This window comes from Mauremys mutica, chromosome 7, assembly GCF_020497125.1.
Source record: "Mauremys mutica isolate MM-2020 ecotype Southern chromosome 7, ASM2049712v1, whole genome shotgun sequence".
Taxonomy (NCBI): domain Eukaryota; kingdom Metazoa; phylum Chordata; order Testudines; family Geoemydidae; genus Mauremys; species Mauremys mutica.
The window spans coordinates 1,525,205-1,548,887 of record NC_059078.1 but is presented as its reverse complement, the minus strand read 5'-3'; the positions used below and the strand labels follow the sequence as shown (position 1 = coordinate 1,548,887).

The window sequence follows — 23,683 nt, the reverse complement described above, 5'->3', positions numbered from 1 at the left end:
GGCAGTGCGTTTTGGAGTTCTAGGCAGTGGGGGGGTCTGTGTGGGTCACTGTACTTGTGGTGGGGCTGTGGGGAAGGACACCGGGCAGGGGGGGTGGGGAAGATCTGTGTGTTTGAGGTGCTAGGGAGTGGGGGGTTCTGTGTGGAGTGCTGGGAAGTTGTGGGGCTGTGGGTGGGGGAGCGCTGGGCAGGGATGGTGGCGTCCAGGGCGCTGGGCATTTGTGGTGAGGAGGTCTGTGGGGGGTGGCACTGGGCATAGAGAGTCGGGGGGTGTTGGGCAGCGGGGCTGTTGGTGCGGCACAGGCCCGCCCCCGAGGGGAAGGGGCATGCTGGCAGCACAGGGTCGGGCAGGCCAGTGTCTGCCAGTTTGTAAACCAGTGCCCTCACACTGGGCTGGGTGGAGGGGGTCAGCCCCACCACGCCATACCCCATTGCCCCTGGCTGCCTCCTAGCTCTGGGGACCAACCCCCCTGCACCATGCTCCATAGGGGCGGCCCCCAAAAGGCCAGTCCGGCCCTGCACACAATGTGAATGCAGGCAGCTTCCACCTAAGGGCTCAGAAGCCAGGGGGAGGATTAAAAACCCCATTTGTTAAAACCACATGATTTTCAAAACCATCTCCTGAGGTGTTGGAATCTGCTCCTGCTGTTTGAACCTTTGGGGATGGGGAGGTGCAAAGATGCCAGCTCCTTCGCAGTAGGGGCTGTTGCTGCCTGAGATTATGGAGCCCAGTCCCACAAGGGTCAGGACTCCTTTCATAGCCCCAGTGTCCTCTCCACTGAGGGGACAAACACAACTCTTGGAATTAGCACCAGCCAGGCAATGTGTCTCTCTGAGCTGCTGACGCATTAAGACATGAAGGCCAGGCTCTTACTAAGAGGGGCTGTGCGGCTCCCTTCAGATATTTCTGAGTCATGAATTTTGGGGTCCCCTCCCCTCCCCGGCGGAGCTGTCATGTAACTGAGCTCACCTTGCTGAATGTGCCAGACACGGTCATGTACAGAACTCAGTCCTTCAGGGTTAGGTCTGGGATTTCATTTTTCGCTGTTGACAGAATTGACTATAAATCATTGGGTTCTGAGGTGCAGCGGCCACACTTGAAGTGTACCCTGTGACTAGCCTGTCTGATTTGTCCAGTCATTGTCATCAGTGCTTAAAAGCAGCACATGTAGGTTTTATTAAAGGAACACGCCAGGACACCGAAAACCAGCTGAAATGTTTCCATCACAGATTTCTTCGACTCTAGTACAGACAGTTATTTGTTTGGATCTTGAGGTGTTTGCAATTCAGCGAATTAAACAGTTTGAAACTGACCAGAAACAAAAGTGAAAGGGGCTAATCAGCTTCCTTGTCCAAGCTGAGAGGAATGCAATCGGCAAGTGCAGCACAGTGGCCAGGAAATTGCCTTTTTTCTGGGTTAATTCATTATTTATGCAGCAAAGAGTCCTGTGGCACCTTATAGACTAACAGACGTACTGGAGCATGAGTTTTTGGGGGTGAATCCCCACTTCGTCGCATGCATGATGAAGTGTATTCACCCCCGAAAGCTCATGCTCCAATACGTCTGTTAGTCTATAAGGTGCCACAGGACTCTTTGCTGCTTTTACAGATCCAGACTAACACGGCTCCCCTCTGATACTTTATTATTTGTGGCACCCAAAAGGATGCTGAGCATTTTTACAGACCAAATAACTGCCCTGAAGTCATTGGGAGTTAGGGACATTTGGCACCTTGCAGGAGCAGGCTCTCATAGGTTAATGGCAATATGCTGGGGGGTGAAATCTGTAACTTGACAGTGTCTCTTTAACTACTTGGGGAAGGTGGGTGCTTGAATGTGACTGAACAGGGGTTGAAGTTGCTGATCTGGGGAACCTGCTAGTATCTGCTCTGGGGACAGAGGCAGCTGTTGTGATCCTGACAACGCTGAGCGTGGGCCAAGCAAACCCATTCTGGATTTTACTGAAACTCCATTCGGTCTATTTCTTTCTCAGCCATAAAGGAGTTTGTCTGCAAAGGGAAACCTGCTCCAGCTCCCTCCACACACTCACAAGCCTGTTTCCTTCTATGAGCTCACTAATATTCTACATTGGCCGGTTCCCATGGGTGGGTGGGTGGGAAGTGCTGTGCGGAGAGGAGAGCCAGCACATCTTGTCAATCAGGCACGACAGGAAAGGAGATAGAGACAGCAGTCAGAGTGTGCTGTCAGACTCTCCAGTAGATCTACACAGCTAAGTTCCTCCTGGCATCATTGCAAGCGCTTGTTTATAGCAGCATAGGCCTGAAGGCCTTCGAGCATTGTGAGCAGCTAGTCTGACGTCCCACATACACGGGCCGTGTTGTTTCACCAAAAGACTTGCAGCTGTCTCTCTGCAGCCTTAGAGCGCTGCGACCTTTGCTCTCAAGTGCGATCAGTATGGCCAAGGTAACGACGCAGCAGGCTGCTGTGTCTGCTGCGCTTGGCTTTCCCTGTCTACTACTCTGACTCTGTGCTAGGCGTTGGCACAGTGCTGCTGCCCACTTCCTACCCAGCAGAACTCATTCAGTCTTGGGGTGGAACTTGGGCAGCCCAAACGTCAGGCCGGTTCAAGCCCACAACTGAAGGCCGTGGGCAATGGCTGAATTTGCTCAACAGGTGGCTTCCAAAAAAACTGGAACTACTAGAGCCATTCACCTACCCCACTTCCACTTTCTTCCCCCGCCCCATTCTCCTGGTCCCCACGTCTCTTCCCGTTGGGCTAGCAGCCTGGGGGCAGAGCAGACCCCGGGGCGGGCAGAGGGAGCAGCATCTAGGAACTTTGTCCATTGCTTCCCGGGGAGAATCTTTAGCTGATGGGACGAAGAAAGGTAGATATTGCCCTGTCCTAAAGGAAATAAAACCCTTAGTCCGCTGCTGCCTGTAACAATTGTTAACATACTTAGCACCTTGGCAGCAGTTGAAACTCTAGATCTCAAAGTGCTTCACCAGGGTGGGTCACTGTTATTAGGCCCTGTGCTGTTCGTTGTGCAGTAGTTTGGGGGTTTTGCGAACTGCAGAAAACGGGCAGTACCCAGCTGAGATGAGCTGGGCATTTAGGAAGGGGGCATGTCACGACCCAGTCCGGAACTGACCACAGCTGCTGTGCTTTGTCCGACTCTTCCCTCCAGCAGACTGACTGCGGTGCGGTACCGGAGTGTCTAGCGGCCCTCCAGCAGCAGGCTGGGGATTTGAAGCCTGTCAGCTTAGCCGCCTTTGTCACATTCTCCCTGCATCCTGGGCTCTCCTGCCACCATGGCACTGGTGTTGGCATCAATATAGGTGCCCGAAGTGCCATTGAGCTCGCTCTCCCTTAGTGACTTGTAGCTGATGCACAAACGGAGCATTTCCCAGCAGAAACGTGGGGAGATTCACTGGGCCACAGAACATACGAAGGGCCCTGCTGGGTCAGAACAAAGGTCCATCTAGCACAGTATCCTGTCTGCCACCCGGTGCTTCCAGTGAGCCATCCCCTCTTGTCCAGTCCCAGCATCTGGCAATCAGAGGCTTAGGCACATCCAGAGTGTGGGGTTGCATCTTTGCTCATAGCCATCGCTGGACCTATCTACCCTGAACTTCTCTAATTCGTTTTTGAACCCAGTTTTACTTTGGCCTTCACAGCATCCCTGGCAATGAGTTCCACAGGGTGACTGTGTTGTGTGAAGAAGTTTGTTGTGTGTTGTGTTTAGTTTAAACCTGCTGCCTGTCATGTCATCAGTGACCCCTGGATCTTCTGTTATGTGAAGGGGTAGATAACTCTTCCCTAGTCACTTTCTCCAAACCGTTCCTGATCTTCTAAACTTCTATCATATCCCCCGGCTGTAGCTGCAGACTGTGTGCGGAGGCCTGGGGATCTGCCCTGCTTTCCCAGCCCCGGTGAGAGCTGGCAGGCTGGCTCCCTTTGATACGTTGGGCAGTCCCCTTCGGGGCTCCATGTTTGCTCTGGAGATACTGTTGTTAGGTGTGTAGAGCTCTCGGCTCCCTGGCCCAAAGGGAGTATAAGCTAACGCTAGGCCACACCCACAAGCCATGGAGGGGGAAGGGCACCTGGGGGCCCAGCTTCCCATGGGCAATCGGAGGGCGAGCTGAGCACATTGGGTTTGTTAGAAACGAGCCGTGACTGAAGTGGCGTTCACTGGAGGGCTGGCACCAAGAGGCCTCTGCATGGCTGGCCACTAGCCAGCTTTGGGCATTGGGCCACGCTGGAGCCCCCTGTAGCCGCAGACAGGTTAGCGATGGGAGAGACCTCTCTGTCCCCTCCATTTCCTCCTCCCTTGGTGACATGCAGCAAAGGTGCAGTCTTCTCTGCACCACCACTCACAGCCAAGAGGTGATCTGAGAATTCCTGCTCACGCCAGACCAACTACTGACTGTCTGCAGTGACAGGAAGAGACCCGTGCGCCTCAGGGTGTTCCCCTGCTCCTGCATAGCTCGGCTGGGCTCTCCAGCCTGCGGGGCCAGCCGTGTCCAGCCTGAGAAGAGAAGAGAAGAGAAGAGAGGCAGGAGAGCCATCGTGGGGCTGGGTCTACACGTTTTCCACCATCGCAGCGCCACAGCTGGCGACAGCGCTCATGCTCCAGTAGAGATGAGGCGCTGCACTAACCACTGCCTGCTCTGGGCCTGCTCTGAGCAGGGTTAAACAGCTCAGTGGAGAAACCGCCAGCACGACACCTGCACTGGGGCTTCCATTGTTGCTTCCTCTGGGTGCATGCACTGGTGGGTGTGCAGTTCTGAGAGCTCAGTGCAGTGGGAGCCAAGTCCACTAGCAAAAGGCCTAGGCTCGGGCTGCTCCCCTGCCCTGGGGAGTCTGCAGGAGCAGCTGGCCCCTGGTGCAGCAGGGAGTCCAGGCAGGGCTTGCCTCAGGAGGCTAACGCCAAGCGGCCCGGTAGCAGGGAGGAACCACTCCAGTCCCAGCAGGCAGCCCCGGTTCAGGGAACTCGGCAGGGCAGGCAAAGGAGACGCAGTATTATTGGGAGTTGGGGGCACATGGCTCAGCAGGAGTCTTAGAGAAGTTGGGGTGTGGTGATCACAACACCCTGAGGGTCTCCCCCAATACACAGATCTCCTCACCTTCCCATGACACAGGCTGTGGTGAGGGCGTGTGGGCTGTCATGGGCTGGAACCAACTCAGAACCAGACTGAGCACTTCCTGCTGAGACAGCAAAGCAAGGGGGGCACTAGGAAAACAGGCCAACACAGCCTGGCTCCAGCCCCTTCTGTGGGCTGGGTAGTGAAGGCTGCCAGCCCCGGGGAGGCAGGGAGGGATGTATCATCTCCGTAGGACACGCGGGAAAACGAAGGGCCAGACAGAGTAGTGGCAGAGCTGGAATAGAGCCCTTGTCCCCTGCTCTGACTGCTAGACCACACCTAGGAGTCCTGACGCCCAGCCCTCCTCTGCCCGCTAGGTAATAGTGGCAGGGGAAATGATGAGCCACGTATCAAGTCATTTTGCACGTTGTATTGAGAGCTTTTCCAGAGGCAGGCACACATGGACTGAAGGCCACAGACGAGGAGAGAGTTGGGGGAGAGCGGTCTACCTGCAGTCACACAGCTACATGCAGGCAGGGTGGGAGCCTTGGGATCGCATGCTGGGCCAATGGGGCTCAGTCTTCCTCCAGGAGGTGCCGAAAGAGCTTTGGACGGACACGATATTCCCGATGGCTCTCTGGCTGCTCGCTCAGCGGGAGTGATCGTGTCATTCCAAAGCAATTTCTCTCCAGCGGCTAGAGTCTGTCATGTTCCAGCTGAAATCACCCACATGGCTGCTTCTCCATGGAAGTACCACGCTGCCCCCAGGTGTCTGACAGTGACTCCAGTGTCACCCTGGTTCCTATGGCCGGAGCTTTGAGAGCCTCCTGCTAGGGGAAGAGGAATTGGCCCTGGGTGTAGCCCTCCTGCCCAAGGCTGATGCTGTTTCTCAGGGGCGAGGCACTGTGGGCTTGCTCACCTGCACAGAGGCACTGCCACAGACCGTGCGGTCACCCACTAGCAGGCAAGGCCAGTCCGTTCTCCAGTAGCTAATGGGACACGACCCTGGGCTTTTCCCAGCCACATCCCCCCGTGGCTCGCCCAGGAGTTCTCTCTCGCCCAGTGCTGGGCTGGCTGGATTCCTCCTTTTCTGAGCACTACCTGGTGCAAAGCCCAGCCTGTGGCGCAGAGCTGGGGAAGAGTCCTCCTCCCCCAGCCTGAGTTACACTCACAGCAGCAGGAAGCACGTGCATGTGTCTTGTGACTTCAGCCTCCTGCTGGGGTCCTCTCTGGCCTGCTGCAGGTGGCCACATCCACATTGTGGCCGGCAGCTGGTGACTGCCGCTTCTGCAGAGACTCTTCTGGTGGTTTCTCCCCAGGAAGCGCGCAGCTATCTTTAGCTAGCAGGAGCACGAGACTGCAGGAGACTCAGCCTCCCGCTGCTCCCGCTGCTCAGTGCAGGCAGTGAGGAACCGGGGCCAGCTCCTCCCTGCTCCAACCAGACCTCGCTCATGTCAAAGAGGAGCCCGGCCGGGTGGGGAGACGTACTGTGCCTTGCCCCCAACACATGCAAGCCCAGATGTGATCTGGGACCTGCCTTTGAACTGCAGCCAGGTTCAGTTTGTGGGGTGCCCACTTCGCCCCACCCAGAACTGCTGCTGCAGGAGGTCCCAAAACCACATGTCCTTTGAGGTGGGGCTTTCAAGTACACTGGAGAGGCAACTAGGGTGACCAGATGGCCCGATTTTATAGGGACAGTCCCAATTTGGGGGGCTTTTTTGTATATAGGCTCCTTTTACCCTCCACCCCCCCGTCCCGATTTTTCAGACTTGCTGTCCGGTCACCCTAGAGGCAACACAGTGCCTGGGTGGGAGTGCACCCTGCGTGGAGTCCTCTGCAGGTCCTAGCTCAGGGCGGGGAACTGGCCACTTTACCCAGCAAAGTGCTGAGTGCCAGTCTGTCTGTCCGTCCCCTCCTCCCCAGGAGTGGGGTCTCTTGGCTTTGTTTGAAGGTCCATGGAAGACCCGTCTGCAGCCAAGCACGGGTTGCAGTAACCGTTGGGTGGGACTGGAGGTTTCTCTTTCGCTTGCTCAGGCCCTGCCTTCACTTCCTGTTTCTCCTGCCTGCAGAGTCTCTGCTTCCCCAGATCAAGGCAGGCAGCCACAGTGACAGCACTTGCTGGGCTCATTCATGGGCGTGGTGCCCAGAGCCCCACAGCAAGGAGCCCGGCCATGTTAAAGAGCAGAGCTTAAAACTCCTGACGCCCACCACCCGGGGTATCCCAGTCTCCCTCCTCTGCTGCTGTGCAGGAATTCCAGCCCCTGCGATCCCAGACTGGCCCTGCCCTGTCTCCTAGCCCTGCCCCGCAGCCCCTGCTATCCCAGACCGGCCCTGCCCCGTCTCCTAGCCCTGCCCCGCAGCCCCTGCGATCCCAGACCGGCCTTGCCCCGCAGCCCCTGCGATCCCAGACCGGCCCTGCCCCGTCTCCTAGCCCTGCCCCGCAGCCCCTGCTATCCCAGACCGGCCTTGCCCCGCAGCCCCTGCGATCCCAGACCGGCCCTGCCCCGCAGCCCCTGCGATCCCAGACCGGCCTTGCCCCGCAGCCCCTGCGATCCCAGACCGGCCCTGCCGCCTCCTAGCCCTGCCCCGCAGCCCCCTGCGATCCCAGACCGGCCCTGCCCCGCAGCCCCTGCGATCCCAGACCGGCCCTGCCCCGTCTCCTAGCCCTGCCCCGCAGCCCCTGCGATCCCAGACCGGCCCTGCCCCGCAGCCCCTGCGATCCCAGACCGGCCCTGCCCCGTCTCCTAGCCCTGCCCCGCAGCCCCCTGCGATCCCAGACCGGCCCTGCCGCCTCCTAGCCCTGCCCCGCAGCCCCCTGCGATCCCAGACCGGCCCTGCCCCGTCTCCTACCCCTGCCCCGCAGCCCCTGCGATCCCAGACCGGCCCTGCCGCCTCCTAGCCCTGCCCCGCAGCCCCCTGCGATCCCAGACCGGCCCTGCCGCCTCCTAGCCCTGCCCCGCAGCCCCCTGCGATCCCAGACCGGCCCTGCCGCCTCCTAGCCCTGCCCCGCAGCCCCCTGCGATCCCAGACCGGCCCTGCCCCGTCTCCTAGCCCTGCCCCGCAGCCCCTGCGATCCCAGACTGGCCCTGCCCCGTCTCCTAGCCCTGCCCCGCAGCCCCTGCGATCCCAGACCGGCCCTGCCCCGTCTCCTAGCCCTGGCCCACAGCCCCTGCTATCCCAGACCGGCCCTGCCCCGTCTCCTAGCCCTGCCCCGCAGCCCCTGCGATCCCAGACCGGCCCTGCCCCGCAGCCCCTGCAATCCCAGACCGGCCCTGCCCCGTCTCCTAGCCCTGCCCCGCAGCCCCTGCGATCCCAGACCGGCCCTGCCCCGCAGCCCCTGCGATCCCAGACCGGCCCTGCCCCGTCTCCTAGCCCTGCCCCGCAGCCCCTGCGATCCCAGACCGGCCCTGCCGCCTCCTAGCCCTGCCCCGCAGCCCCCTGCGATCCCAGACCGGCCCTGCCCCGTCTCCTACCCCTGCCCCGCAGCCCCTGCGATCCCAGACCGGCCCTGCCGCCTCCTAGCCCTGCCCCGCAGCCCCCTGCGATCCCAGACCGGCCCTGCCGCCTCCTAGCCCTGCCCCGCAGCCCCCTGCGATCCCAGACCGGCCCTGCCGCCTCCTAGCCCTGCCCCGCAGCCCCCTGCGATCCCAGACCGGCCCTGCCCCGTCTCCTAGCCCTGCCCCGCAGCCCCTGCGATCCCAGACTGGCCCTGCCCCGTCTCCTAGCCCTGCCCCGCAGCCCCTGCGATCCCAGACCGGCCCTGCCCCGTCTCCTAGCCCTGGCCCACAGCCCCTGCTATCCCAGACCGGCCCTGCCCCGTCTCCTAGCCCTGCCCCGCAGCCCCTGCGATCCCAGACCGGCCCTGCCCCGCAGCCCCTGCAATCCCAGACCGGCCCTGCCCCGTCTCCTAGCCCTGCCCCGCAGCCCCTGCGATCCCAGACCGGCCCTGCCCCGCAGCCCCTGCGATCCCAGACCGGCCCTGCCCCGTCTCCTAGCCCTGCCCCGCAGCCCCTGCGATCCCAGACCGGCCCTGCCCCGCAGCCCCTGCGATCCCAGACCGGCCCTGCCCCGTCTCCTAGCCCTGCCCCGCAGCCCCTGCGATCCCAGACCGGCCCTGCCCCGCAGCCCCTGCGATCCCAGACCGGCCCTGCCCCGTCTCCTAGCCCTGCCCCGCAGCCCCTGCTATCCCAGCTCTCCCACTCCTGAGCCGTTGGCCGCAGGTGTCTTTGCAGAGCTTTTTGTTGCAAGATGGAACTAACCAAACTCCCCTTGATCCAAGAGGTTACTGCGTAGCGCTAGTGGCCTCACTCCCCAGCTTGGTGCTCTCGCCCTAGCTCAGGACAGGAACTTGTGTGGTCTGTGTTCCTGTCACCGCTACGCCGCCATCCCACCCAGCTCTTGGCCTGTTGTTTAAAGCAGCCAAAGAACTGGCTGTGTAACTACCTGAGACCAGCCTGGCTCCTCTGGGATACACAGAGACCAGCAAACCATCCAAGGGCCCTTTGCGCCGAGACAGTCCTGCAGAGGCTGTTAAGGGAAGGAGTTACTTCCAGTCCATTAGAGCAAACCATTCTCCCAAAGGAAGAGACCCAGGAAGCCCTGGTGCCTACCTGTAGCATGACCAGATGTCCCGATTTTATAGGGACAGTCCCGATATGTGGGGCTTTTTCTTATATAGGTACCTATTAGCCCCCACCTCCTGATTTTTCACACTTGCTATCTGGTTACCCTACCTACCTGTCAGTAATGGTCCTTGGAGCAGTGTCTCGGGGGCTGGCAGCGCGCTTGAAAATGCATATGATGCTATGAGCCCTTGGCGTGCGGGATGTGCTGACAGATGCCCGGGCAGGAGAGCAGGTAACGAAATCCAACCGCAGCTGGGATGCTCAGAGGAAGACAGCTGCTTTTGGGATTCCGTTGCCCGCTGTCGCGCCATCGAGTGGGCAGGTGGGTATCTGGTGCCACAATCCCCAGGAACCAGGCCCAGCAGGAAAGTCCAGCTTCAGATTCCTGGGGTGGGTGTAGAGAGACAGACTAACACCTCATCAAGTAGCAAGGCTACAACAACACTGCGAACAATCAAACCGTCAGCCTGAGACTCCCTAGTGGGATACACCCAGGAGAGGACGATCACTTACCACAGCTGCCAACAGCGGGACCCACATGAGGGAGAGGTGGGAACGTCCTGAACTCACCCAGCAGCCTCGTCCCAGGGTCCATGAGCGTGCAGCAGATCACTGTAGGAAGAGGAACCCCTCCAGAATCAAGCCCTCAGGAGCATGGTTAGTTAATGCTGCAGCCCCATCACCGTCATGCAGACTAGCCAGAGAAGCAGAGAAGCCTCTGACCCCAGCAGAGGGGCCAAGGAATGGAGCCTTCGTAAGCTGAGCTGCTCTACGCAGGGTCAGGCGCTGGGTTTGAGAGAGCCGGGAGCTACAGGACGTGTTGATGTAAAGTGGTGCTCGTCCCTCGGGGTCATTAGTGACCCCAGTGTGTGACCATGGTGCTCTGCCCATGGAGGTGGCCTCTCTCCAGTAAGACCTGCCCAAGGGCCTGGCCACGCAGGGTTATTAAAGATCGTTGGGCATGTGTCCTGGCCAAAGTACCATTTGGGTAATGACGTTCTGCTGACATCCTTATGCCCTGGCCGTTCTTCACTTCCTCCTCCAAAGCTGGTGCTGGGCGCTGTTAGAGAGCTTCTGTGCTCCACCCCAGAGGGGGCTGCAGTCTGATGGTGGGTGTAGTGATCTCTGTGAGCACAGGCATGGTTTGTAAGGGCTTGGCGTAGGGAAGGAGCTGTAGAGATACAGTTATAATGGGGGGAGAGGGATCTTGCAGCAGTTCCACTCCCTGCAGGAGGCTCTACAAGGAACAGGGCAGAAGCTCTGGCTGTGGGGCAGAGCCCAGGCAGTGCAGTGCTGGAAGATGGTTCTGGGGAGGGAGTCAGTGTGCTGGTGGTAAGAAGAGGCTGGTAGCGGCACTGCCGGCCTGGCCCTGCTCCCAGCAGGAGGGGCTCTGAACAGGGTGGCTAAAGCTGCAAAGCCAGACGGCGGCGAACAAAGACCTCACCTGGGCCAGCCCTTTCCTAGGGAAGGAGCATCTGGCATTGTAGGAGAGGCTTCTTTAATGCCTGGAAACCTGAGACAGCCCCCCGCCCCCCTGTCCTTTCATCCTGGCTTAGGCACCTGGGGCTCCTGCTGCCAGCGAGGGAGGGGGCCAGCTGGGCTCACGCAGGGAGGGGAGAAGCAGGCAGGGCTGCTGGTTTGAGGTGGGGCGCAGGAGTCAGGGGTTGGTTGCCGATTGCTGAGCTGGGAGCAGCACCAGCGCTGGTAGGAGGAGGGGACAGCCCGGGGAGGGTCTGTGAGGCAGATTAAAGGGACGGTGGGGGCGTGATAATCCCGGAGGAATTCCCGACCTGGCCTCTCTGAACGTTTCACAGACCGTTGCTAGCAAGGTGTGACCAGCCCTGACAACCACGTGCTGCTCCGGCCTTCCGCTCGGTAAGGGGCTCCAGCGGCTGTGCCCTCATTCGGGGCTCTAGGGTCACCTGCTGCGCATGGGGTGGCTGGATCAGAGCCGATGGGAGGAGGAGCAGGAAGTGAAGTTGCTCCCCTCCCCCACATGCCCAGGGTAATTCCAGGGCAGGCTCTGAAAACTGGCAGAAAGTCAGCGGTGAGCAGTGCCCGGGCTCCTCAGCAGGGAGTCACAGCCCCAAGCTGGCACACAGTAGGGCTTGGCTCTGGGAACGATGGAGCTTGGAGTCGGCTCTGCCCTGGACCGTCTGCCACCCCAAAGGCTCAGGCTCTGCCTCTGGGTTGTGGGAGGCAGGTGTTGGCGCTGAAAGGGGCTGTGGCACGGCAGGTGCCTGGGGCCGAGCTGCTCTAGCTGGAAGGGCCGAGTCCCCTGGGTGCAGTGACTGAGGTGTGGTTCCAATGGGCAATGCTTTGGGGGTGAGACCTGCCTGGGATTTACACTAGCAGCAGCCCTGCCCTGAGCGCCTGTGGAGCCAGCTCCAGCAGGGCCCCTCCCGCAGGCCTTGGGATGCAGGGGAGGCCAGTGGGTTCTGCCCGGGGAGGCTGGCGGCCATGCTAATCATGGGTTGTTACTTGGCTGGAGATGAGAGCACGGTGGAAATCCCTAGGGAGAGACACCCCAAGGTTCTCTCTGCCAGCACCACGGCCCCCGCGCCCCTGCTTCTCCGCTCTCTCCAGGCCCCCTGGCGCTGCCCTCCCCCTGCCCCCCTCGCAGGCCCTGGCCCAGGGCAGGCTCTAGTGCACGTTAGCAAGCTCAGACAGGCACCGAGGAGCCGCAGCGGCCCAGGCCTGCTTCTCGTCCTTGCCTGTCCCAGGACTCCCTCCGCCCTGCCAGGAGAGGGCGCCACTCCCAGTCCTGCTTCTCGTCCTCGCCTGTCCCAGGACTCCCTCCGCCCTGCCAGGAGAGGGCGCCACTCCCAGTCCTGCTTCTCGTCCTCGCCTGTCCCAGGACTCCCTCCGCCCTGCCAGGAGAGGGCACCACTCCCAGTCCTGCTTCTCGTCCTCGCCTGTCCCAGGACTCCCTCCGCCCTGCCAGGAGAGGGCGCCACTCCCAGTTCTGCTTCTCGTCCTCGCCTGTCCCAGGACTCCCTCCGCCCTGCCAGGAGAGGGCACCACTCCCAGTCCTGCTTCTCGTCCTCGCCTGTCCCAGGACTCCCTCCGCCCTGCCAGGAGAGGGCACCACTCCCAGTCCTGCTTCTCGTCCTCGCCTGTCCCAGGACTCCCTCCGCCCTGCCAGGAGAGGGCACCACTCCCAGTCCTGCTTCTCGTCTTCGCCTGTCCCAGGACTCCCTCAGCCCTGCCAGGAGAGGGCACCACTCCCAGTCCTGCTTCTCGTCCTCACCTGTCCCAGGGCTCCCTCAGCCCTGCCAGGAGAGGGCGCCACTCCCAGTTCTGCTTCTCGTCCTCGCCTGTCCCAGGACTCCCTCCGCCCTGCCAGGAGAGGGCACCACTCCCAGGCCTGCTTCTCGTCCTCGCCTGTCCCAGGACTCCCTCCGCCCTGCCAGGAGAGGGCACCACTCCCAGTCCTGCTTCTCGTCCTCGCCTGTCCCAGGACTCCCTCCGCCCTGCCAGGAGAGGGCACCACTCCCAGGCCTGCTTCTCGTCCTCGCCTGTCCCAGGACTCCCTCCGCCGTGCCAGGAGAGGGCACCACTCCCAGTCCTGCTTCTCGTCCTCGCCTGTCCCAGGTCTCCCTCCGCCCTGCCAGGAGAGGGCACCACTCCCAGTCCTGCTTCTCGTCCTTGCCTGTCCCAGGACTCCCTCAGCCGTGCCAGGAGAGGGCACCACTCCCAGTCCTGCTTCTCGGCCTCGCCTGTCCCAGGGCTCCCTCCGCCCTGCCAGGAGAGGGCACCACTCCCAGTCCTGCTTCTCGTCCTCGCCTGTCCCAGGACTCCCTCCGCCCTGCCAGGAGAGGGCACCACTCCCAGTCCTGCTTCTCGTCCTCGCCTGTCCCAGGACTCCCTCCGCCCTGCCAGGAGAGGGCGCCACTCCCAGTTCTGCTTCTCGTCCTCGCCTGTCCCAGGACTCCCTCCGCCCTGCCAGGAGAGGGCACCACTCCCAGTCCTGCTTCTCGTCCTCGCCTGTCCCAGGGCTCCCTCCGCCCTGCCAGGAGAGGGCACCACTCCCAGTCCTGCTTCTCGTCCTTGCCTGTCCCAGGACTCCCTCAGCCGTGCCAGGAGAGGGCACCACTCCCAGTCCTGCTTCTCGTCCTCGCCTGTCCCAGGACTCCCTCCGCCCTGCCAGGAGAGGGCACCACTCCCAGTCCTGCTTCTCGTCCTCGCCTGTCCCAGGACTCCCTCCGCCCTGCCAGGAGAGGGCGCCACTCCCAGTCCTGCTTCTCGTCCTCGCCTGTCCCAGGACTCCCTCCGCCCTGCCAGGAGAGGGCACCACTCCCAGTCCTGGTTCTCGTCCTCGCCTGTCCCAGGACTCCCTCAGCCCTGCCAGGAGAGGGCACCACTCCCAGGCCTGCGCAGGTGGCAGAGAAGCTGCCTCGTTAGTGGAACTTGTCTGCACCCCCCCCGACAAGCCTGCGCTGCCTGGCCCCTCCAGCGTGGGGAGGGCCTGCCTGGCTAGGTGAAGCGGGGCAGCCCGTCTCCTTGGTCTGCGTTGGGCCCTGGCCCACGGCTGCAGCACCTCCAGCCTGGGCTGCCCGGCCCAGCCCAGCCCCGCGCAGCCAGGCTGAGAAGCACAGAGGGTCAAATTGCAAATACAGCAGTCACTGGATCCTTCCCTGTACCCCTCCACGCCACCCCCACCCCCCAGCGGGAACACCGGGCCAGGGGTGGTGGGACGTGGGGCGGCAGCTACACACACATACACCACTCCCTAGCTATTCCCCCAATGGCATCGGTCCGGCTGCAGGCTCTTCGCAGCAGGGGCTCTGCTGCCTATTGGCAACTCTGGCTTGCAGTATAAATAAGACACCATCACTGTAACCTGGGGGGGGGGGGGGCATCTCTGCCTGCGACAGGGCCAGGCAACCTTGCCCCCTCCACGGTGCATGCTCTGTACCTGGCCTCTGCAGGCTGGGCCCTTCCCCACTGTGGGGCTGAGAGCTCTTGGCAGGCAGAGCAACTGCAAGGAGGAAATGCTTGTGGGGAGCTGGGAAACAGGAACTGGAGAGTTGGTGGTGTGTGGGGCAGAGGGGAATTCAGACCAGCAACGGTATCTTTCCACTCTTTTCATGTTAGCTAGCAACAGCTCGCCGTGACCGAGCAAAGCACCCGGCTCAGCAGCATGCACCCGCTCCCAGCACGGGCTGCAAGGGTGCTCGCTGTGTGGGCGGGATGGGGGCAGATCCTGGCCACTCTGGTCCCAGCCTCTCCCAAGGGGGGGCACTGTGGGAAGCGGGGCAGGAGCGCTGGCTGTGAGAGTATCTCCCAGCTACTCCAGCCCCAGCCTCTCCCAGCAGGGGCTGCTGAGGGGAGGCAGGGCAGGAGTGCCGGCCGTGGGGGGAGCTCCTGGATACTCTAGCCTCACCCTCTCCTAATGGGGGGCACTGTGGGGAGTGGGGCAGGAGCTTGGGCTGTGGGGGGAGCTGCTGGCTACTCTGGTTCCAACTGTCCCAGCAGCGCATGCCTGACAAAGACAAGTGCCCATGTTTCCCCTGTAATGAAAGAGGTGCCGGGGCTCAAGCCATTTTTTTACTTTCATAACTGATGTGGCAAATCCAGAGGCTCTGAACCGCCAGGCCCGGAGAGGCCCGAGGCTCTGAACTGGCACAAATTAAGCCCTGCAAGTGCCTGTGTTGGTAAAGTGTTCAGCAGGTCCCTCCCTCTCTCCGTGCCATGGGTCAGAAGTGGGGCTAGGCTGGGGGGAATTCCAGCCCAAGGGAGGAGTGTCTCCCCTAACCCCGCGTATCCCAAGCGGTGGGTCACAAGAAGGTTTTAGAGGGGTTCCCGTGTCCGGGGCTGGATTTACCCGTGTGGGCCAGGAGCCAGGGCTGCAGGCCGCGGGGTGGGGTGCCGGGGTGGGATGGTGGATCGCAGAGACACTGCCATAGGAGAGTGGCCTTAGTAAACAGTTGGGGAACCGGTGTGTTCCCCCCCAGGGCTCTAGTCCGGCGGGGAGAGAAGAGATGTGCTCAGCACAGCCAGCGCCCACCGCTTGGCCGTTCCACCTCTGGCGCAGGCCTGGGCTCACCGTGGGTGGTCGCAGCTGGGGGAGGTGCCCTCTCCCGCGGGGGTGAGAGGCTGGGGGAGGGAGGGGCAGTGGAGAGGAGAAGGGGTGACCCAACACCCTCCCATCCCCTTGCCCAAGGGCGCTGGGTCCCAACCTGGGCACAGGTGGGTGGGCAGCCTGTGCGCGCCTCTCCCGTGTGCTCCGATTGATTTCCGCCCGGGCTCCCTGCCGGGGGCCACACCCCAGCTGCGGTGCTGCCAGCTCTCTCCTGCCCCCAGACACATGGCAGGGCCAGCCCAGGGGCACTGGCTCCTCCACCCCTCGGTCGGTCGCCCGGCCAGGAGACCTGAACACCCTGGGTGACAGGGAGCAAATGGGAAACCTCTGGGTGGGATTGAAACCTGCACCGCAGCAAGTGGCTGGCCAGGGTGAGGGATCGAATGCCAGCTCCCGGCTGGGGCAGTCAAGTGCAGCTCTCACCTGCCAGTCCTGGGCAGCCATCCTCCGCCTGTGCCAGCTTCGGGCTCCTTCCCCAGCCCCCGCTAGGACTGGGGGCTGCGCGGGTCCTCTGGGCACCAGGCTCCCCCGCTGTGCCCCAGCCGAATGCTGCACTGGGCAGGCCGGGGGCAGGGGCAGGGCTCTGCACGCTGCCAGCTGAGTGTGGAGTCTGCTTGGGTGGCCCCAGGCTGCCCAGAGGCAGCGCTGGGGGGGGGCGGGGGGGGAAGGTGGTCTCCTTTCCTCCCTCTCCAGGCGGGGCCTGGCCCCGCTTGCCTGGCTGCCCCTCCAGGTCTGGCTGTTTTATGCAGAGACGCCCAAGGCAATTCCCCCTCGGGAAGCCCAGGGCAGCCAATCATGGACCAGCTCCCCCCTCCAAACTTCCCCTTTTCAAGCAGCAGCAGTTTCACTTTTGCTATTACTCTGCCCTGCTCCACCCTGTGCTGCCTGGCCAGGCCCCGGGTGCAGGCTTGGGCTCCCCCCTGGGGAGGGAAGGGCAGCTCCTCGCTCTGTCTCCCTCCTGCTGTCGGGGCTGGGGGCTGCTCAGCCCTGGCTGTGCCTTAGGGTGACCAGATGGCCCGATTTTATAGGGACAGGCCTGATTTTGGGGCTCCTATGACCCCCCACCCTGTCCCGATTTTTCACACCTGCTGTCTGGGCACCCCACCCTGCCTGCCCCTCGCGGGGGCTCTTCCGCAGTCCCTGCCTTTCCTGCAGCGCCTGGCCGCTGGCTCAGGCTACCCCTGTAAGCAGTGAGGGGCCAGCCGGCCACAGGGGTCCTGGGCACCTGGCCAAAGCCAGGGGCTGTCGCCGGCAGTGTCTCTCCATGTTGTGTCAGGTGCCAGGCTTTGGGTCCTGAGCCAGCACCAGGGCTGGGGATTTCCACCTGCCGCATCCATTTACAAACCAAATGAACTGAATGTTGCAGTTCCACTGCCCCTTTGCTGGGAGCTCATGGGCCTGTCTCCCCAGAGCTTCCGCTGGCCTCAGCGCCCTTGAGCTCGGGTGATACCAGAGCCAAGCTGGGTTACACCCCGGCTAAAGCCTGTGTTCAGCCTGGGGCTGGAGCTGGGCTGAGAATGGTCCTTTAACCCCATCACGGCCACTGCCGAGTATTGGAACTGTGCTGGCACAGTGCTGCACACAGCTGAAATTCCCGTCCCATGGCGGCCTCCCCACCCCTGGGGGGCTAGACCCTGCCATTGGGCTGCTGAGACCCATGAACCTACTAGCACTGTACACCGCTCTCGCCTGGCGCCTTCCCAAGGGCCCCCCGCCCAGTGCTGCCTGTCCTGTCACCACGTCGCTGGGCCCCACTTACCTAGCCAGCCAGGCTGCTGCAGTGTGTGGCCATCAGGGGCCTTCCCTCCCAAGAGGCAAAGGGAGCCATAGGCTGGGCTGGGCCGGAGCACACGTGAGGATGGCAGGAGGGTGCGTCAGAAGGGAACACAGATCTAGGTGGACGTCTACATTGAACTTGACCCAGTGGTTCACTCCACTCCTGCGGTCTGAATGCTCTGTGGCTGGCTTCGCTCCCCTTCCTGGCCACAGCTAGGAGCCACCAGTGGGATGTGCCCGTGAAAAGGGCTAATGCGGTCCTAGGATGTGTCAGGTGAGGTATTTCCAGGAGAGACAGGGAAGTGTTAGTACCTTGTACACGGCACTGGGAGCCCTCTCTGGAATACCGGGTGCAGTTCTGGTCTCCCATGTTTACAAAAGATGCCGTCTAGCTGCCACGGGTGCAAAGAAGGGCTACTAGGCTGAACTGAGGAATGGAAAACCTGCCTTATGAGAGGGGATCTTGGCTTGCTTAGCCTGGCCCAACGCAGGCCAGGGGAGAGCTGATCGCTGGCTATAAATCCAGCCGAGGGGAACACCAGGCAGGGAGAGGTTATTTCAATGAAGTGACAGTCTCAGCTGGAAATCAGGAGAGGGTTTCTAGCCATCGGAGGAGTGAGGTTCTGGAGCAGCCCCCAAGGGGTGCAGAGGGGGCAGAAAACCTAACTGGCTTCATGCCTGAGCTGGAGCCGTTTTCGAGGGGATGGTGTGATGGGGCTGCCTCCGCTGGCATGGAGCCACTCGGGGACTGCCAGCAGCACGATCCCGACCGCCGGGGATGGGACACTAGCTGGGAAGGGCTCCGAGTCACTGCCGAGCATTCTCTCCCGGGGGTCTGGCTGCCGGGGCTTGCCCATGTGCTCAGGCTCTAACCAATCACCAGATCTGGGGTCAGGAAGGAACCTTGTGCTGGTCCCTTCAAAGTGTGGCCCCCAGGTAACATGGAACTTGCAGAACTGGATCCTTTGGGAGGCTACCACAGCGATGGGGCCATGGGAAGGTGTAGAAATAACTATCCCCCGAGCCCTCTTGTGTACGGTGCCAGGGAAAGCAGCTGGTGCGTGGAGCCCCCGTTGTGCGGCTTTCAGGGCTGGCTAATTGCAACTCGTGGCATTGGGAGAGGCGGTTCCGCCCTGGTGGAGTGTAGCCAGGAGGTGCCTGAACCGCACAAGTCAGGGGAGGCGTCTTGAATAACACTGACTGGCAGAGAGTGACGGAAACTGGCACATGGGCCCTGGCCCAGCCCAGCCCTGCTGCTGTTTGACAGGGACAAGCAGGGAAACCTGAGCCCGAGATCCAAGCGGATTAGCTGGCTTTGGTTTCTGCAGTGGCTCAGGCCCAGCTTGCAGGTGTTCGGTGGGGAGGGGGGCCTGCCCCCAGCTTCACCCACAGCCACTTTCCTGCTTTCCCAAAGCAACCCGAGGCTACTTGGATCCAGTCCAAGCCCCTTGCAGACATCTCGGGGGGGAGGGGGCGTAATGGAGGTCACAGTAATCCCCTCTCTGTCCCCACAGAGCCCAAGCGATGCCCCTCCGTCCCCGGGAGGCAGGGAAAATATCTTGGCTGCTTCTGGAGGGGGGGTGGTGTCTGTGAGGCACAGAGAATCTGGGCCAGAGCGCAGCATTGAACCTAGAGCGCTTTAGCCACAAGGGCATCCTGCCTGCCTGCCTGCCTAGCCATGGCCCACATGCTTGTGCTGAGCAGCCGCAAACCCACACCGCAGGGGCCTCATGCTGGGCACCATGGTTCAGCCGGTGTGACGGTGCCCTTTGCAGGTCGGAGTGTCTGGCCCTCCTCCAGGTGAGTGCTAACGAATGTCCTTGCTGCGGTCAGGCAGTGCAGGCCTGTGTGTGAGGCTGCAGCCGGGGGCCTCGGGAGGTGTGGAGTGCAGTCGGGAGAGGAGGTTGGCTTTCCAGAGCAGTTTGCAGCCAGGCTCCATTAGCCTTTCTTTGTCCTCGGTAAGGAGCGTGTTCAGCCTGTGCTAAGGCAGCGCTGGTGTCATTTCGCAGCCTGGCCCCGCTTTGGAACCAGTTTTGGTTTTGGAACGTCCTGGAGTCTGTCGCCATCCCAGTGAGCAGAGTCGGAGGCCAGGTCGTCCGCCTGGCCGCACTGTCTGCAGCCCCGGCCTTTAGGAGCTCAGCTCCCGGAGCTCTGCCCCGGTCTGCAGAGTCCTGGGCCTGCCCTACCCATGCAGCGGCTTCCCCACCTCCCCAGTGCACGAGGCCCCGGCTGGCCCCTGGCCCCTCCAAAGCCGCTGTCTTTACCCATGATGCTCTGTGCCAGGCTCTCTTCAGCCGAGCGTCCCCGAGGTGGGCCCAGCCCGTCTCCCCTCTGACGGGCCAGGCCGCTGGGACGTGACCTGCACCGTCTGCCAGCACCGCCCGCCGGGGAGGGGACGGGCCGGCGCCGCTCTGCTGCGGCTGAGCCTCGCTGGCACCTAACCGACACCTGGGAAAAGCCCCCTGGCCCCCAGGGGCAGGCGCTTCCCAGCGGCCTGGCGCTCGGCACAGCCCTGCCCCAGCCAGGGCTCAGGGGCGGGGGAAGCTGCAGGCCCCGTGGCTGAGCAGCCCCCCCCGCCCCCCTGGGGGCACCGCGGCCTGGGAGAGGGGGCAGGGCTGGGGCGGCTGGAGCGGCACAGCCTGGGCAGCACCAGCTGCTCCCCGAGCCCAGGGGGAGCTCCCAGCGCCGGCCAGCAGGGGGCAGCGTGAGCGGCGGCAGGGCCCGGCCGGCCGCTCTTCCCGCCGCTCCGCTCCTCGGCAGCGTCCCCAGCCCGGGTAAGTGGGGCTCGTGCAGCCGGGTGCCCCTCACTCCCGACCTGCAGCCCCGGCTCTGCCGCCCCCCCGCCCTGCTCGTGCCCCTCACTCCCGACCTGCAGCCCCCGCCCTGCCGGTGCCCCTCACTCCCGACCTGCAGCCCCGGCTCTGCCCCCCCGCCCGCCGGTGCCCCTCACTCCCGACCTGCAGCCCCGGCTCTGCCGCCCCCCCTCGCCCTGCCGGTGCCCCTCACTCCCGACCTGCAGCCCCCGCCCTGCTGGTGCCCCTCACTCCCGACCTGCAGCCCCCGCCCTGCCGGCGCCCCTCACTCCCGACCTGCAGCCCCGGCTCCACCCCCCCGCCCTGCTCGTGCCCCTCACTCCCGACCTGCAGCTCCGGCTCTGCTCCCCCCCCTGCCCTGCCGGTGCCCCTCACTCCCGACCTGCAGCCCCCTCCTAGCACAGCTCTGCCCCCCCCCACTCCTGACCTGCCACCGTAGCTCTGCCGGTGCCCCTCACTCCCAACCCACAGCCCTCTGTGGTTCAGCCCAGGGCTCTCCCTCGCAGCTGGTGCTGGACCTGGACTGAGCCTGGCACTGGTGATTTCTCCAGTGCATTAGGGTTGCCTGGTACTTTACAGGTGGGATCATGCCCCTGCCTACAGCCTGAGATGCAGCCCATGGGCTGTGGACCATGGTAACACACGTGCGGCAGCAGTGGGCTGCACTCAGCTGTGCAGGGACTCAGCACCTTCCCGTGGGCTGCAGCTCTGGCTTTAACCCTCTCTCCATGTCATTGCAGCACGATGATTCTGGCCTCAGTGAAGATGTTCTGCCGCGGGGGCTTAGCTCCTAGCTGGAGGCTGGCAGCTGCCAGGAGAGCACTTGACTGGTAAGGCTGGGAGAGCCCAGCGGAGCTGAGGGCCCCAGCACCACCTCTCCCTGGATTTCCCATGGCCCAGTGCAGACTGGCCTGACCTTCTCTCAGGCAGAGTGAGCCTTCCTCAGCAGCTAGCAGAGCCTGGCTGCTCCGGGCCAAACCCCAGCAACCAGCAGCAGCCTCCCCCTCTCTGAACGGGGACTGTGGCCAGGTCCAGGCTGGCTGGTGCTCTAGCAGCAAGATAGAGCTGTCCAGCAGTGCCCAGGGCCCCTCTTATCCAGGCCCAGCTGCTGCTTCTGTCATGGGTCCCTGTGTGGTGCAGCTTGACCTGGTCACTCAAAGGCTGCCTGGGAGCCTTGGGCGCTCTGGGGTGAGCCCTTCATGGCAGTAGGGGAGCCAGCCACCAAGCACAGTGTGGGGAGGTCTCTGCTCGAGGGGGACTGGTGAGGAAGCTGAGTAAGTCCTGGGGTTTTTGGCTCGTGAGTCTCAGTCAAGCCCTCCTGTGGCAGGCAGCCGCGCCGGGGTCACCGCCTCACCCCTGCAGACGACGAGCTTTACCAGAAGACAATGCTGAAGGTGCTGGAGCAGGACTCCTCCAACATGACGTTCATACACAGCTACAGCAGCCGGGGCTTCACCATCAATGGGAACAAGGTGGTGGGGCCCTGCGCCATCATCCCACGCGCCATCCTGCAGTGGAATGTGAGTGCCCCAGGGGGCAGGGCCTGGAGCCTGAGGACCTGCCCCTCCCCACAGGGCCTGGGCCTGCAAATCCCCACTGTGCTGCGCTCCCAGCCGGGGGGAAGTGGAGTCCCCCATGCCCAGTCCAGTCCTGGGGGCGGGTGTGTGGGAGACCCAGGGAGCTAGGCCTGGGTGGGAGCACGTCCGTCACTTTGACTCTTCCCTGCCCCCAAGGGGGAGTGCAGGTGCTTGGACCTGAGCCGCCCTGGCTGTGTGGAAACCTGCTCAGTCCGGGCAGCAGCGAGCGCCAGGGGCAGGTTGCTGTTGGACTAGTGTGGGCGTGATGGTCCCCCATGTAGGGCACAGGCAGCACCGCGGGCAGGAGAGGTGAGTGTCTGAGTGTCCTTCCTTTCCTTCAGGTTGGCTCTTACCAGGACATCACCAAGGAGAGCCTGGTGCTGTTTCGGCTGCTGGAGCCGAGAATAGGTAGGTGGGAGGCGCAGAGATGAGTGGGGCACACTGTGCTGCTCGCCCCAGAGCTCTGCCAGTCACTGGCTGGGTGAGCCAGGAGCAGGGACTGCACTGGCCAAGCCACATTTCTGACCTGCCCCTGGCATGTGCTGGCGCGTGTCCTGCTGCCCTGGCCACGTGTGTCGTCTGAGCCAACGCAGAACTTCCCCTTCCCCAGACACTGCCCAGCAACGAGTGTTGGGAGTGGGGCAGCCAAGCTGGGGTTACTCAGGCACGAGGCTTTGGCCACTGCAGTCTGAGTGGCCAGATGGGCCTTGAGGATGGCTGTACTGGTTGTGTGCTGTGCACCCGCCATTGAGGGAGAGGCAGGGCTGGGTTTTGCCATGGGGCCCACACAGCCTCACTCACCTGGGCTTGTCTCTTGCTGCTAGAAATTCTGGTGCTGGGCGTAGGGAACAAGGTGGAGCGGCTGGAGCCTGGTGTCCTGAAGTTCATGAGGGAATGTGGGATCGCTGTGGAGGTGCAGGACACGGTATGGGGGGACATGCTGGGACTGCCGGGGTGAAGCTGAGCAGACCTGCAGGTCAGAATATCTGCTCAGGAAGCCCAGAACAAGGGGCACGTTTTGAGGCGAAGGTAACTGCTGTGTCTGTGCCTGCACAGCCAGGCAGCTGGAGCTCGAGTCTCCTAGTGCAGCCAAAGGGGGGGATGGCCTGGTGCCCCAATCCTCCCCTGGCCCTTGCTCAGATGGGTGGAGGCCACGAGTGACCCTGCAGGGCCAGGGAGTGTGACGGACCCACAGTTGCTGTGTTCTGAGCTGGCACTGGGCCCCACGTACCCTCCACATCATTTCACTGGACTGTGCACCAGGGCCATAGCCCCATGATCACGTGCACACGCTGGGGCAGGGCAACTGTGCCCTGGTGGCTATTTGCTTGAGAGACACTCCTGCCACCACAAGGTTAATGTTACTTTTCCGATAGGCGCCAGGCAAGGAACTCTGTTCCCTGGGCTAACAATCACGTGTCTAGCCATGAGCGGCAGGCCAGGGCCGGGGTAAATGTTCCACATGGCCAAGGGCTCTGAGTTAGTCATTGACGCTTTCTGGGCCTCTGCTTTCTCTTTCACAGCCTAATGCTTGTGCAACGTTCAACTTCCTGACAAGCGAGCGTCGGGTGACCGCGGCTGCCCTCATCCCCCCCAGTGCTGGCAGAGCCCTGATGTAGCAGCAGCTCCGCAGCGGAGCCCAGCTGGCCCTTGAGACTCACACCCAGCCCGTGTACAAAGGGTTAAATGCCTCCCTGGGACTGGACCATGAGCTGGTAACAGGAAGGAGAAAATGCTTCAGAATAAAGAGTGAGCAGCTGCCCTGCA

At 62.5% G+C, this 23,683-nt stretch overlaps 1 protein-coding gene and 1 long non-coding RNA gene across 7 annotated transcripts in view; one reads left to right on the top strand and one right to left on the bottom strand.

The window, feature by feature from the left end:
• NDUFAF3 (NADH:ubiquinone oxidoreductase complex assembly factor 3) overlaps window positions 1-23,683 on the top strand; it is a 27,511-nt gene extending 3,828 nt beyond the window's left edge. For 3 of the 6 annotated variants that reach the window (XM_045024587.1, XM_045024582.1, XM_045024585.1), the window contains 5 exons: window positions 21,080-21,169; window positions 21,667-21,859; window positions 22,258-22,324; window positions 22,741-22,841; window positions 23,440-23,683. In XM_045024587.1, coding sequence (XP_044880522.1) covers window positions 21,084-21,169; window positions 21,667-21,859; window positions 22,258-22,324; window positions 22,741-22,841; window positions 23,440-23,535 — 543 coding nt within the window. In that variant the 5' untranslated portion in view covers window positions 21,080-21,083 and the 3' untranslated portion in view covers window positions 23,536-23,683. Of the gene's footprint in view, window positions 1-19,461; window positions 19,485-20,183; window positions 20,301-20,924; window positions 20,975-21,079; window positions 21,170-21,666; window positions 21,860-22,257; window positions 22,325-22,740; window positions 22,842-23,439 lie in introns of those variants that run through there. The other 3 variants (XM_045024586.1, XM_045024584.1, XM_045024583.1) reach the window with 3 other exon arrangements.
• Window positions 1,524-16,361, bottom strand: LOC123374516. Its single transcript, XR_006581128.1, has 3 exons — window positions 16,174-16,361; window positions 10,179-10,277; window positions 1,524-4,484 (listed from the first exon to the last, which is right to left on the bottom strand). It is a non-coding gene; the product is annotated as an uncharacterized LOC123374516 (long non-coding RNA).